The sequence below is a fragment of the Hyla sarda genome, chromosome 4 (assembly GCF_029499605.1).
Source record: "Hyla sarda isolate aHylSar1 chromosome 4, aHylSar1.hap1, whole genome shotgun sequence".
Classification (NCBI taxonomy): Eukaryota; Metazoa; Chordata; class Amphibia; order Anura; family Hylidae; genus Hyla; species Hyla sarda.
The window spans coordinates 124571472-124584591 of NC_079192.1; the positions used below are offsets into that span (position 1 = coordinate 124571472).

At 41.3% G+C, this 13120-nt stretch overlaps 1 protein-coding gene across 3 annotated transcripts in view; it reads right to left on the reverse strand.

Annotated features, from left to right (window-relative positions):
• Positions 1-13120, reverse strand: part of FES (FES proto-oncogene, tyrosine kinase) — a 186668-nt gene that overhangs the window by 80880 nt on the left and 92668 nt on the right. For all 3 annotated transcript variants that reach the window (XM_056572038.1, XM_056572037.1, XM_056572039.1), the window contains 4 exons: positions 8568-8741; positions 7684-7780; positions 5593-5776; positions 4282-4419 (listed from right to left, as the gene is read on the reverse strand). In XM_056572038.1, the coding sequence (XP_056428013.1) occupies positions 4282-4419; positions 5593-5776; positions 7684-7780; positions 8568-8741 (593 nt within the window). The remainder of the gene's footprint in view (positions 1-4281; positions 4420-5592; positions 5777-7683; positions 7781-8567; positions 8742-13120) is intronic.

Genomic DNA, 13120 nt, shown 5'->3' on the forward strand with positions numbered 1-13120 from the left:
TCACCACACATGAAATAACTGCTCTGAGAATGTATACATGAAATGACTGCTATGAGAACGTGTACATGAAATGACCGCTTTGAGAACTTGTACATGAAATGACCGCTATGAGGATGTATACATGAAATGACCGCTATGAGGATGTATACATGAAATGACCGCTATGAGGACATATACATTAAATTACCGCTATGAGGACGTATACATGAAATGACTGCTATGAGAACATGTACATGAAATGACCGCTATGAGAAAGTATACATGAAATGTCTTCTATGAGGACATATACATGAAATGACCACTAAGAAAATGTATACATGAAATGACTGCTATGAGAACGTGTACATGAAATGACTGCTATGAGAACGTATACATGAAATGACTGCTAAGAGAACATGTACATGAAATGAACGCTATGAGAACGTATACATGAAATGTCTTCTATGAGGACGTATACATGAAATGACCGCTATGAGGACGTGTACATGAAATGACTGCTATACATGAAATAACCGCTATGAGAACGTATACATAAAATGTCTTCTACGAGGACATATACATGAACTGACCGCTATGCGGATGTGTACATGAAATGATTGCTATGAGGACATATGTGTGAAATGACTGCTATGATAATATATACATGCAATGACTGCTATTAGAGTGTATTAAATTACTTGTATGAAAACGTATATATGAAATAACTGCTATGAAAATGTATACATGAAATAACTGCTATGAAAATGTATACGTTAAATAACTGCTATGAAAACGTATACATGAAATAACTGCTATGAAAACGTATACATGAAATAACTGCTATGAAAACGTATACATGAAATAACTGCTATGAAAACGTATACATGAAATAACTGCTATGAAAACGTATACATGAAATAAATGCTATGAAAACGTATACATGAAATAACTGCTATGAAAACGTGCACATGAAATGACTGCTATTAGAACGTGTACATGAAATGACTGCTATACCAGAAATGATTGACAGATAACACAGTACGTACAGCCGTGTAATGAGCATAGATCTGCTGGCTGTGGAGGCAACACATACAGCCACCCTGAACCGGCCCCATTTTTTTATTTTTATTTTTTTAAAGGATGTAGCAAAGCTGAGTATGTTACCAGGCACAACAAGACCAGCTCTTCATAGACATGCAAGTCCTGGGTACAATGGAATAACCTTATAAACACAGACATCATCAATCCAGCTAGGTGTAGAGGACAACATGTTACTAAATGGAGCAGAGTTTGCAATGTACACGTGAAGGACACAGTGTCCATAGACGAACCAACCCAAATATTGCCACATATCCAGAGTATAACACATTTAAGAATGGGATACCTAAATTAGCAAGCAGCTGTACCGGATTAAACATTGTGTATCATGCTATCTGATTATAGACAGCAGCAGGCAGCCTCACACATGAAGCCTAGTAAAGCATACCTAAACACGAACTGCCCGGCCGAGGAGCACAGCTGCAGCATGCCCCAGTCTACAGCGCGCTACACTGTCTACACTGCACATACAGCTTGGGCAGCCCCTGCACGAGTCAACAATCTAGCTGCCACAATCAGAATTCTCTCCCAAACTGAGAAAACTTGGCAGCCGGCACAAGAGCCAGGCAAGAACCGCATCAGGGTAAGGTTGAGGGGGGGGATGGGATGGACGGACAGCATCGGGACCGGACACCACCAGCACAGCTCTCCGGAAACTGAATCTTCCGCCTGCACAGGCTACGATGCCCAGACTGTAGAACAATGGGGAGGTTAAATAGGGATCAACGCCCCTCCCACAAATACAGCCCTGCAGACTTAAAGGGATAGTCCAGGAAAAAAATTTTTTTTAATATCAACTGGCTCCAGAAAGTTAAAAAGATTTGTAAATTACTTCTATTAAAAAATCTTAATCTTTCCAATAATTAACAGCTGCTGAAGTTGAGTTATTCTTTTCAGTTTGGCAACAGTTTTCTCTGCAAACATCTCTGCTTGTCTCGGGAACTGCGAGAGGTTTGCTATGGGGATTTGCTTCTACTCTGGACAGTTCCCAAGACAGGTGTCATCAGAGACCACTTAGACCGAAAAGAACAACTCAACTTCAGCAGCTCAATAAGTACTGAAAGGATTAAGATTTTTTAATAGATGTAATTTAAAAATCTGTTTAACTTTCTGGAGCCAGTTGATATATATATAAAAAAAGTTTTTTCTGGATAACCCCTTTAACACTTAATAGTTCTTTTTTTTTTATTCTTTATTTAGTTTTCAAACACCTTACAAACAACAACATAAACTGTATACCCTTTATACATTAAACAATACCTATTCCGGTGCTTGATATAAAAGATTTTATACCCCCCTCCTTCCCCTACCCCTACCACCCCCATCCCCCTCTTCCATGCTCCCACCCTACAACCCAATACCTGTAGGTCTCTCTCTGCTTCTCTAGTCCCTACTCCAAATAGTCATGCCTTCTTGGGAATCTAAAAATCGTAACCATGGTAACCATTTGCTAAGAAAGTCCACATCTGCCTCATCTCGTACCGACTTTATGTTCTCCATATACCTCAAATCATTAATTTTGTTAAACCAGAGTTTTATAGTGGGAGCCTTCTGTACAAGTAAGCTTAGGAGTGATTTTCTATACTGTGTGAATGGTATCTCATTATGCTGTAATAGAAAAAAGGCGGGATCTGCAGGAATAACTTTCCCAGTTATCTTTTCGATCACCTCCTTAACTTTGCTCCAAAAGTATGTTAGCTTAGTACAGGACCAGAATGTATGTAGGAGGTTACCTCCGTTAAAACCACAACGCCAGCATTTATCTGTTGTCCTAACTTGCATTTTATGGAGTACACTAGGGACCTGATACCACCTTGTCAGTATTTTAAAGTTCATTTCCTGCATGTTTGTACTAATCGATGAGCAATGGGCAAGTTTTAGTATAATTGACCACTGCTTATCGTCAAGCTGAATTGCTAAATCTTTCTCCCATTTTGCTATAAATGCAGGTCTGGGATCGCTCACCCCTCCGAGCCATTGCTTATACAAATGAGATAGGACATGCTTAGAAGGCTCTTTTGAGAGAAACAGTTGTTCAAATTTAGTAAATTGCTCCCTGTATGTCCCTGGTTTAGGTAAACTCTTAAGCATATGAGTTAATTGCATCGCTCTCCATATACCTAGGGGTTCTAGGTTACTAATCCCGTGTATATCCTTCCATCTTTCCCTTGTCTCTTCCTCTTTTAGCTGAAAAACTCGATATTTATCCTCCTTTACCCATCGGGAAAACACTGGGTCTGTTAAGCCAGGGGGAAAGCTTGGGTTATCAATCACTGGATATAATGGTGAATTGTCTGGTAAAAAATGTTGTCCTAGATTCTTATCTCTACATACACGTATAGTGGCCACCACTAATGGGTGTTGGTACAGATCTTTGTCCTTTAATTCATGACACCATGGTAGATACCTAAGTGGAACCTTCTTCTCTGCCTGTTCCACTGAAACCCAGGGTTTCATATTCACCTGAGTGCACCAATCCACTACTCTGGCCAGATGTGAGGCTATATAATATCCTTTTAAGTCCGGCAGTCCCACTCCCCCCATTTCTTTTGAATTAAGCATTATAGCTTGCTTTACCCGTGGTTTCTTTCCTCCCCAAATAAAGGTGTTCTGAATAGAGCCAATTTCTTTAAAAAAAAGACTGAGGGATCACGATTAGTAAGCACTGAAATGCATATAATACCCTCGGGAGTATTGACATTTTAAATAGGGCGCATCTTCCAAACCATGAAAACAGGTTTCCTGTCAATCTCTTGCATAAATCGTTGATAATAAGGGTATAAAATTCATTTTGTAAATTTTTTTAGGATCTGCTGGGATCCATACCCCCAATAATTTGATAGCCTTATTTGTACATTTAAAACTGAATGTCTGATGTAATTGATCTTTAACTATTCCTGGCAGGGAGATGTTAAGTGCCTCTGATTTTGTATGGTTGATTTTAAAATTAGATAGTCGGGCATATTTTTCCAATTCCTTCAGCAGTGCAGGCATAGACATTACGGGTTGAGTAATATAAAAAATAAGGTTGCCTGCATAAGCTGCAACCACATCAGACACCCCTTTAACATCCAATCCTCTAATATCCTTGTTCTCCCGGATCTTACAAAGAAATGATTCAAGAATCAAAATAAAGATCACGGGGAACAGAATTCTTCTGATAACAGCCCATTTAACACTTAATAGTTCTGTCTGGATAGTTACCTGTTCAGCTGGATGAAGTATTCATATTCTCTATTTGGATTGATACTTATTATTGCATTATTTATCTCTTGATGAACAGCTGCTATTTCCTCTTGCACAAGACTTGTGATTGTGTGGTATTCTTGCATGATGTCTTTTCTAAATAAATAAATAATGAAAGAAAATAAAAGACACAGACATTTCTGCTGATATCAAAAGTAGACATGTATAACAGCATGTGACTCTTTCTTAAACCATCTTAAAATAACCTATCTACTTCATCATGCAGCATGCAGGAGTGACATATCACTGATTTCAACAGTGTGTCACTCATGTATAAATATGCTGCAGTTTTGCCAAACCTACATTCTATTTGGTGCAGGGCCTTGTGAGTGCTGTGAAACAGGAGTCTGGTATATTCATGAGAATTCCGGGTGGAAGCAGGAGGAACCTGCAGCTCATGAACCTGACTCCTTGGGCATAGCACTGACAATGCACTGCAAGGAATACAATGTAAAGTTTTGTCAAACTACATAACAGATACATTATTAAAATCAAAGAGGACTGCATGAAGTAGTTGACACATTCCCTTTACATTGACACTAAAGCCAGGTTCACACTTTAGAATTTTTGGCCAGACAAAATCCTTAATCAGGCAGCACTAGGGCTGCGCAGACATTGCCTTCCCCATAGACGGCAATGTCTGTGGAGTGGAATTATTATTATTTATTATACAGCCACAGTTCACTGCTTAGACCAGAGCTGCTTAAAGGAGAAGTCCTATCCAGAAGTTTTTTGTACCATTATGCCCGGGCTGTCATCATTTAAAACAACAAACTGGAGTTACCTGCCACTGCTCCCTTAGTGCCCTGGTATCGTTGCTCCAATACTCCAATCCTCCGCTGTTGGCTGCTGTCTTCTTCCTGGTTGCCCATGATCAACAGGCCATACTGCTGATCAGCATATTTCCAGCCACAGCAATGTCCCGCCTTGGACGGCAATAGGCTGAGCGGCAATGTGATGCATTGAGCCCTGGCACTGGTTTGGCAATTTGCTGGCCCAGTTATAATGGTACAAAAAGATGTAACCCCTCCCTTGTTGTGATACTGTTTTCCTTTCTAGTGCAACAGTAACCCCCTCTGCCTCCATATGCCATCAACAGTAGTATACTGGTTAAATCATCCCTTTAGCACAGTGCCAGCATGTTCAGTCCCTTGCACTATCACCAGCACTATGTAAAATCTTGAAAAAGATACAATACAATTTGACTGCAGAGGAAAAATATAAAATTGACAAAAGACAGTATGCACAAAGATAAAAAGATGTGCCTACAGTATGGACACCATCTTCTCCTGGAGGTTCTGCATGGACTCATGTAAATTGGGCAGGCTCAGATTGTAGTGGTGTTCGTGGTGCAGTTTAGCAGCTTTAATAGCCAAGATATACTGGTTGTGGAGGGTGTGTAGTTTCCAAGTGTTCTTCACATACTTCTCTTTAGTTTTGTCTCGATCTTTGTCTGTAAAAGACACAGTAATACCCAGTTTGTGATAACTAGCAAGACAAAGAACAACATGAGTAAAGATGCCTGCATTTCTCTGCTGTAATGCTTTCCTCTCCCTCTTGAAAAATTCTTACCTCTCATACCTTGACGGAACATGAAAGGTTTCAAAATATGTTTCTGTTTAATATAAGATATTCTGATGTCTAGAAAGTGTAGATTAACAAGATTTCTTCACAACTATAACACAAATATGTAGCCTCCCATCCGGGAGATAAGCTCTGTTCTGCATTTTTAGTTGTGGACTCAATATTCTATACAAAAAAGTTATAATAGTTAACTTGCATGAAATACAGACTTATGTTTTTCTTGTGTAGTGCCTGACATCTTTGTAGTTCTAAGGATTGTAATAGGCAATCTTGTGTGGCCAGCACAACATGAGCTTGCCTGTCTGCTCCATTCACTTTTCTTTCTCTGCATTGTGCTGATGTATCATAATAGTTGCTAGCAGAGTAAAGGGGAAGGTTTTAGAGTTCTACATTCCATATGTGATTTAAAGTAGAGGGAACTCATGATATCATGTGTTACCATGATGATATCGATATTAGCTGTTAACTCATATTGTGACTACTTTACCTCCTTCGATTAGCTTTAACAAAAATGATCCCCATAATCCACTTATATATAAATCAAAAATCATCATTCTTAAATTGAGCCTTCAGAATTAACAAGACTTTTATTGCTAGTTTACAGGACTTTACCCTTCTTCCTTCACTCAGGACTGTAGCTATGTGATTTAGAGTACACTCTGGCCCCTAAAGCATGTATTCCATATAAGGGTACACGAGTATTATAAATGGCACATGGAAGGTGGAGGGGCACATTTTCAGACTTTGCATTGGTGCACAAGGGCTTCAAGCTATTGATGGCACCAGAAAGGTACGGGGATAAGGGGCAAAGTTTCAGATTTTCCATTGGTGCCCAAGAACTTCAATGGCTTTACTGCACACATGGGAGCTTGTGTGAACTAAACTCTTTGAACACAATCTCAGAGCCAGACTTTTGGTGGGCAATTAAATCCTGATAAGGCTACACCGTGAGCTATATACTTGCACTATACATGAACTGTATCATGCTTATTTCCTGTCTTTCCTTACTGGTTTGACACAATGTTTTAGCCATGAGCACCAACAGGATGCAGTATATTGCATGACATTACATTTTCTAGCTGTGACTGTGTAAAAATGCCCAAACTACTTATACTTCAGTTGGCCAAACCTGTCACAGGCCAGGTGCTAGAGGTGTCTGGTAGAGTCTTACCCCTTTCCCCAATGACAGCACAAGTACACTTGTCTGAGTGTGTATGTGTATAAGGTGTCAGAAAAAGATAGCTGTTGGCCAAATGAGTCTTGGTCCAACAGCTATCTAAGGTGTAGGGCCAGCTTTTATTATTATGTTTGGAGATAAGTAAGAGCTTTCAGCTGCACCTCCCATTTAGTACAATGAAGGACAGCGCTGCAATGTCAGCCACTTTTCTACAACAAAAGAGCAGGGATTTCATTTGTCAGCATTTATGGAGGATGGAGGTTGTGTTAGTTGGACATGCACTGATCAAACTCATCCTGAGGCTAGAGTCACACATGATAGTTTTTTTTTGGAATACTGCCACTGCAGTTTTTGAGCCAAAACCAGAAGTGGATCCAGCATAAAGGAATAGTATAAGTCCTTAATTTATATTTCCCCTTTTCTTTTTAATAAACATCTTTCTTTGGCTCAAAAACTGCAGTGGCCATTTCCATAAAGAAAAACTGCTGTGTTTGACACCAGCCTTAAAAATGTTATACTATACACACTATTTTGCAGTGCACTAAAAATGAGAGAAGTGCACGGGCCAAGGAAGGCATTGATATTTGCAGTATTGTTACCTTTATTTGCCTCTTGGTACTTTTTCTTGGCTTGTACTGTATCTTTTACTTTACTACGATACTGAGCCTTTAGGTTATCCGTTTCTTGTTGGGTTGTCTAAGGGTTAAAAAGCCAAAGGAATAATTTAGTTAAAAGTAATTTTTAAAATAAGAATAGCTTGTATTCTGAAGGTCACTCGTCACATTATTCTGCAATAATCCGAACCATATGTTTTGGACAATCACTTTAATATATATTTACAATTAATGTGACTGTGAATTAGGATCAATCAAATTTTTTAAAACACAGGGAGAGATTTATAAAAGCTGTCTAAAAGAAAAACTCAAAGCTGTGCTCTGGCTGGTTGCTTTGGGCAACAAAGACAGATTTTTGTTTAGAAAGTATTAATGTCTCCCAATGCCTATGGGTTTGTTCACATATGTCTGGCCCTCCAATCCCTTTTCCTGAAACCAGTGAAGTATCTGATCCCATTGCTTCCTGTTGGTCTGGTGGTATTATTTTTGCCACTGAATGACATCCTGAGCTGGATAAGGAGTTGTTTTTTACTCCTTATACAGAATGATACAATTACTAAAATATGCAACAGCACACCTAGGATCAGGAAAAGAATTAAAACATATTGTGGGGTTCTAATGAAACAAGTATCTTTGTTTGTACAGCTATTCTGTCACCTAAACCTTTCTGTAGTAGGAACACTTTGTATAGGTCTTACAATACAAAATAAAATGATGTTGGTATTTTAGCTTCTGGAAAGAGGATCAGACCTTTCATGATGCCAGCACATAATGCCAACCTTCTAATCACTCTATGGAAATGTATTTCTGTCGTCAGATAATAATAACTATATATTGACTTGAAATTTCAAGCACATGGAATAAGTTACCTTCAAATAATCCTGGTTGAGAAGTTGCCACTGTTCAGTATATGACTTTTTCAGCTGCTGTTTTTCCCGAATGAGATCAGTGAGCTTTTTTAGAGGCCCGGAATTTAGAGCGTCTGAATGGTTCCGTAATATGTGACTCAGGTTCTCTGTCTGGGTTACCATTGTAGACCAGACCTGTAAATGCAAAATAGTTTGGAAAAGATGACAAAATAGAAACAGGTCAATAATTTCTTGGTTTAATTTACTTTTATTAAAGGGGAACTCCAGCTAAAGGTTTATTTTGCCTATATGCCCGATTTGGCAAAATAAAAATATTAAACTTTGACTTATCTTCCAAGACTCCCCAAATGCCACTGGGACCAGTCTCCCATCCTCTAGCCCTGGGTTTCTTACAGCCTTTGGTGCTCAAGACATAACACTACACTCAGATAAACGTCCGCTGCAGAAATTTCCCACCTCTGCCGGTAATAGGCTACGTGGTAGTGTTCTTTAATGGGTCTGGGCACCAGGAAGAAGGTTAGGTCCATTACATCACACTGCTGCTCAGCCTATCCCCAGCTGAGGGACATTGCTGGGAGAAGGCATATAGGAGAAATAAAATGTTTTTCCCCTTTAAACAATGAAGTTTGCTAGATCTAAATAGCGGGTACATTTAATAACATATAACTCAGGTTACTTTATTCCCTTCTCTCCCTACCTATAAATTATAATGTCTTAAAGGACCACCAAACTATGCATCTATATGTTAAAATTATACACAAATTCTCATGTGGTTTCTTGAATTTCTTCAGATTGTTTACATTTAAAATAGTAATAATCAATGATCGCCCGACGCCCCGGACATGCAGTTCCGGGCGCCGGGCAGGTGAATTTTTCCGGCCCTTAGCCCAGCTTCAGGCAAGCAGGGCCGGAACTGACAAGCGCGGAGGCGCTCAGCAGTCTGTATGGAGCGGGCTACTGACTCCTGCCCGCTCCGTACTCTGCTATCCACCAGCTGATTTCAGTAGCAGAGGACCGTTGCTCATAGCCAGTATACGGCGATCGCCGCGGCTGGCTATTAACCCTTTAGATCGCCACTATCAAAGCTGAGAGCAGCATATAAAGGGACATGTGAATGCTCCCCGGTGGTCTAGTGGGGTGGATAGCCCCCTTGCAGCGCAATCGCGAGGGAGGGGGGGCAATCCATTATAGAGGTAGCTCTGTTCCCTGCTGTCCCGTGGCTCTGTCATTGATAGAGCCTGGCTGGACTAGGCTCTATTAATGGATCACAGAGCACACAGATCAATGGAGTTCTATAGAACTCTATTGATGTGTATGAGGAATCTAATTATTCCTCCTAAAAGTATAATAAAGTGTAAAAAGGGGGCGTGACAAAGCCATTGCAGGGAAAACGCGTTTGGGGTAGGAGGTGAGAGATGCCCTTCATGTGCAGTGGTCATGTATACTAACTTTTCATTTCGCCATGTGTGTTGTTTACTTTAAACATCACTTTATTGTTTTTTTACATATTACAATTAAATCCAACGGGGCATTCCCCGTTCAACAGGACACTGTCAAAGAGGTCATATATGCAACTGAGAATCTTCAGGACAGCAGAAAAAAAAAAAAAAAACGACCCCAGAAAACCTGTGAAAACCCCCATCCCTCCACATAAATTCCCTCAGTTATTTTAACCCCACAACACAGATCAAACATCTAGGACCCAGAAGGCGTAAAACATACAATTACTCAAGTACAAGTCCTCAGCGGCTCAGAACTAGAAATATGTTGCAGAAGGTCTAAGGTCTCCCCCTCAAAGCGCAATGAAAAATGGAGGGTCACCTGGATCAAGAAGGCAGTCTCAATCGCCCCAATGATCCCGACAGTTCTCTAGTCAAATACCAGGTAGTAGAAGCAAAAGGCCCCATCAGCAGAATAATTTTGTTGTCACTGAGGAAGACTTGTATAAAAGTCCTCCATTTCTTAATAAAGGACTTGACCGATTTATCCTTGGAGCGCAAGATCTCCAGCCTATCCAAATGCATGTATCTCTTCACCTGGTTAATCACATCCCTGGGTGAGGGCATCTCCGCCCGCAGCCAGTGAGCGAGCAAACAACGCTTGGCCACAAGAAGAAACACATGCAAAAGCAAGGTGAGATGGACACCCTCAGGAGCAATGTGTAGTATCACCATTTCAGGGACAATAGGAAGGGTCACCCTCAGTTAAGCCGCCAACAGACAAAAGAGGTCTTCCCAAAATCTCCTCACCTGGGGGCAGGTCACCAGTCCACGAAGCAAGTCAGTCCTAAACATCCCACAGTTAGGACAGTGTTACAACCTATCCGGATTGTCAGGGGTTCTTGGTAAGGAAAACCCAAAAGTAGCATGATGAATAATCCGAAAATGGGTTTCTCTATACCCCTCACAAATTACTGCCTTCCGAACCTTGGACCACCCTTCCAAGATGGGGAGAGCCAGGTCAGGGAGTTGCAACTTGGTTTCCCAGTACTTGAACAGTGATTGAGCCACCCCCATGTTGCCCTTTCTCGTCAAATGTCTGTAAAGTAAGGAGAGAGAATGAAAGGAGTCAGAGGAACTAGTAAGACTGTCGAAGGACGTGTGAGCCCCTTCCTTGGTTAAGTCAATAAGTCGCTGTCGGAGAAAGGACACCAGTTGATTGTAGGGAAGGAAATGTCCGTCTGATAGTTGGCACTGGTCGCTCAATTCCCTGAACGACAGATACCTGCGTTCTGAGGGATGGATCAGCTGGCCCGCCCTCAGAATTCCAACCTCCCTCCATCTCCTAAAAAGGCCTGTTGTTTACTTTATATTCTCATGCACTGTAATGCTGGTGACATTCCTGCTTGTCCTATTCATAGGTTTATACTGAGTATGTATTATATGACCCCTAGGGATATGTCCTCATATTAGGTATTATACCTCTATTATTTTTTGTGCTTTATTTTGGGCACTTTATATATCAGCATCCTCATCTCCTGTTCTCCTGCCTGAAGTACCTGTTGTATCCATTCACTATACATGTTTTTTAATGTTTGTTTTTAGATTTTGTGATATTCTAATAAAGATTGTTTACATTTTGTTCACAAATATATCTGTATTGTCTCTTGCTTTTGGTGTTAAAGGGGTTCTCCACTGCCCTGCCTTCCGGAGCTCCGCTCGCAGCGTCCGGAAGTTTATTACTCCGAACGCTGTGTGCGGGCTTTCGTGTTCGAGGCCACCCCCTTGTGACGTCACGCCCGCCCCCTCAACGAAAGTCTATGGGAAGGGGGCGTGACAGCGGAACTATACAAATCTGGTATTGCTGTAATCAGGCCAGCCTAAAGTATCAAACTAACATGTTAGCTCAACCACAAGGTAAATGGCGTAGAAAAAAAAACCACCAAATTTGCTAAATTATCTTTTACTATTTCAATTTCACTTCACCGATTATATATATATTTTTTTGATTCGTAGAATATGTTATTGAAAAATGACAAGGTATCATTATAGTAGTTAGTTATGGCTATTATAGGGTGAGGAGGAAAAAACGAGAGTGCAGGGATATTCTATCGCCCGACGCCCGGGACAAGTAGTTTTGGGCGCCGGGCAGGTGAATTGTTTATAGATTTAGCCCTGTATCGGGCTAGCAGGGACAGACCGACTTCCCCCTTATTTTTCTCTACTGCCGGTGTGAGGCGCAGGAGCGGATGCAAGTCTACACCTCACATCGGCGCTCAGAGTGTATGGAGGGGGCGGCGGGCCCCCAGTTGACCGCAGAGCCCGAGGTCACACGTTCGCATTACATCATTGAGCCCCGCCCCCTTATCTAATTCTCCCAGAGGATGGAGGACGCAGCAGAACATTACACAAGAAGACAGGGGGAGAGAAAGGATGTCCACAGCTGGGCATACCGCTCCTCCCCTCCCCTGCACACAGCTCTATCCCTCCCCTTCCCCCTGCTCTTTCTTCACAGGACCTAATCCACCATGGGGAGGCTGCATGTTTGCACGGGGAAAACACAGAGCGGGGGAGGGGAGAGAGGAGAGGACGTCCGGTGTGAGGGGAGATTTTTAAACCCATTTAACCTCACACTGTCCGGGACTACAGCTCTGATGTCCAGTCATGGCGGCTCAGGTGAGGAGACAGAGAATGCAGACGACAGGAAGGGTGGTTGTATATGTATGGTGTGATGTGTGTGTGATGTCTGTGTGTGATGTGTGATGTCTGTGTGTGATGTCTGTGTGTGATGTGTGTATGATGTATGTGTGTGATGTGTGTATGATGTCTGTGTGTGATGTGTGTATGATGTCTGTGTGTGATGTGTGTATGATGTCTGTGTGTGATGTGTGTATGATGTCTGGGTTTGATGTGTGTATGATGTCTGGGTTTGATGTGTGTATGATGTCTGTGTGTGATGTGTGTGTGATGTCTGTGTATGATGTCTGTGTGTGATGTCTGTGTGTGATGTGTGTATGATGTCTGTGTGTGATGTGTGTATGATGTCTGTGTGTGATGTGTGTATGATGTCTGTGTGTGATGTGTGTATGATGTCTGTGTGTGATGTGTGTATGA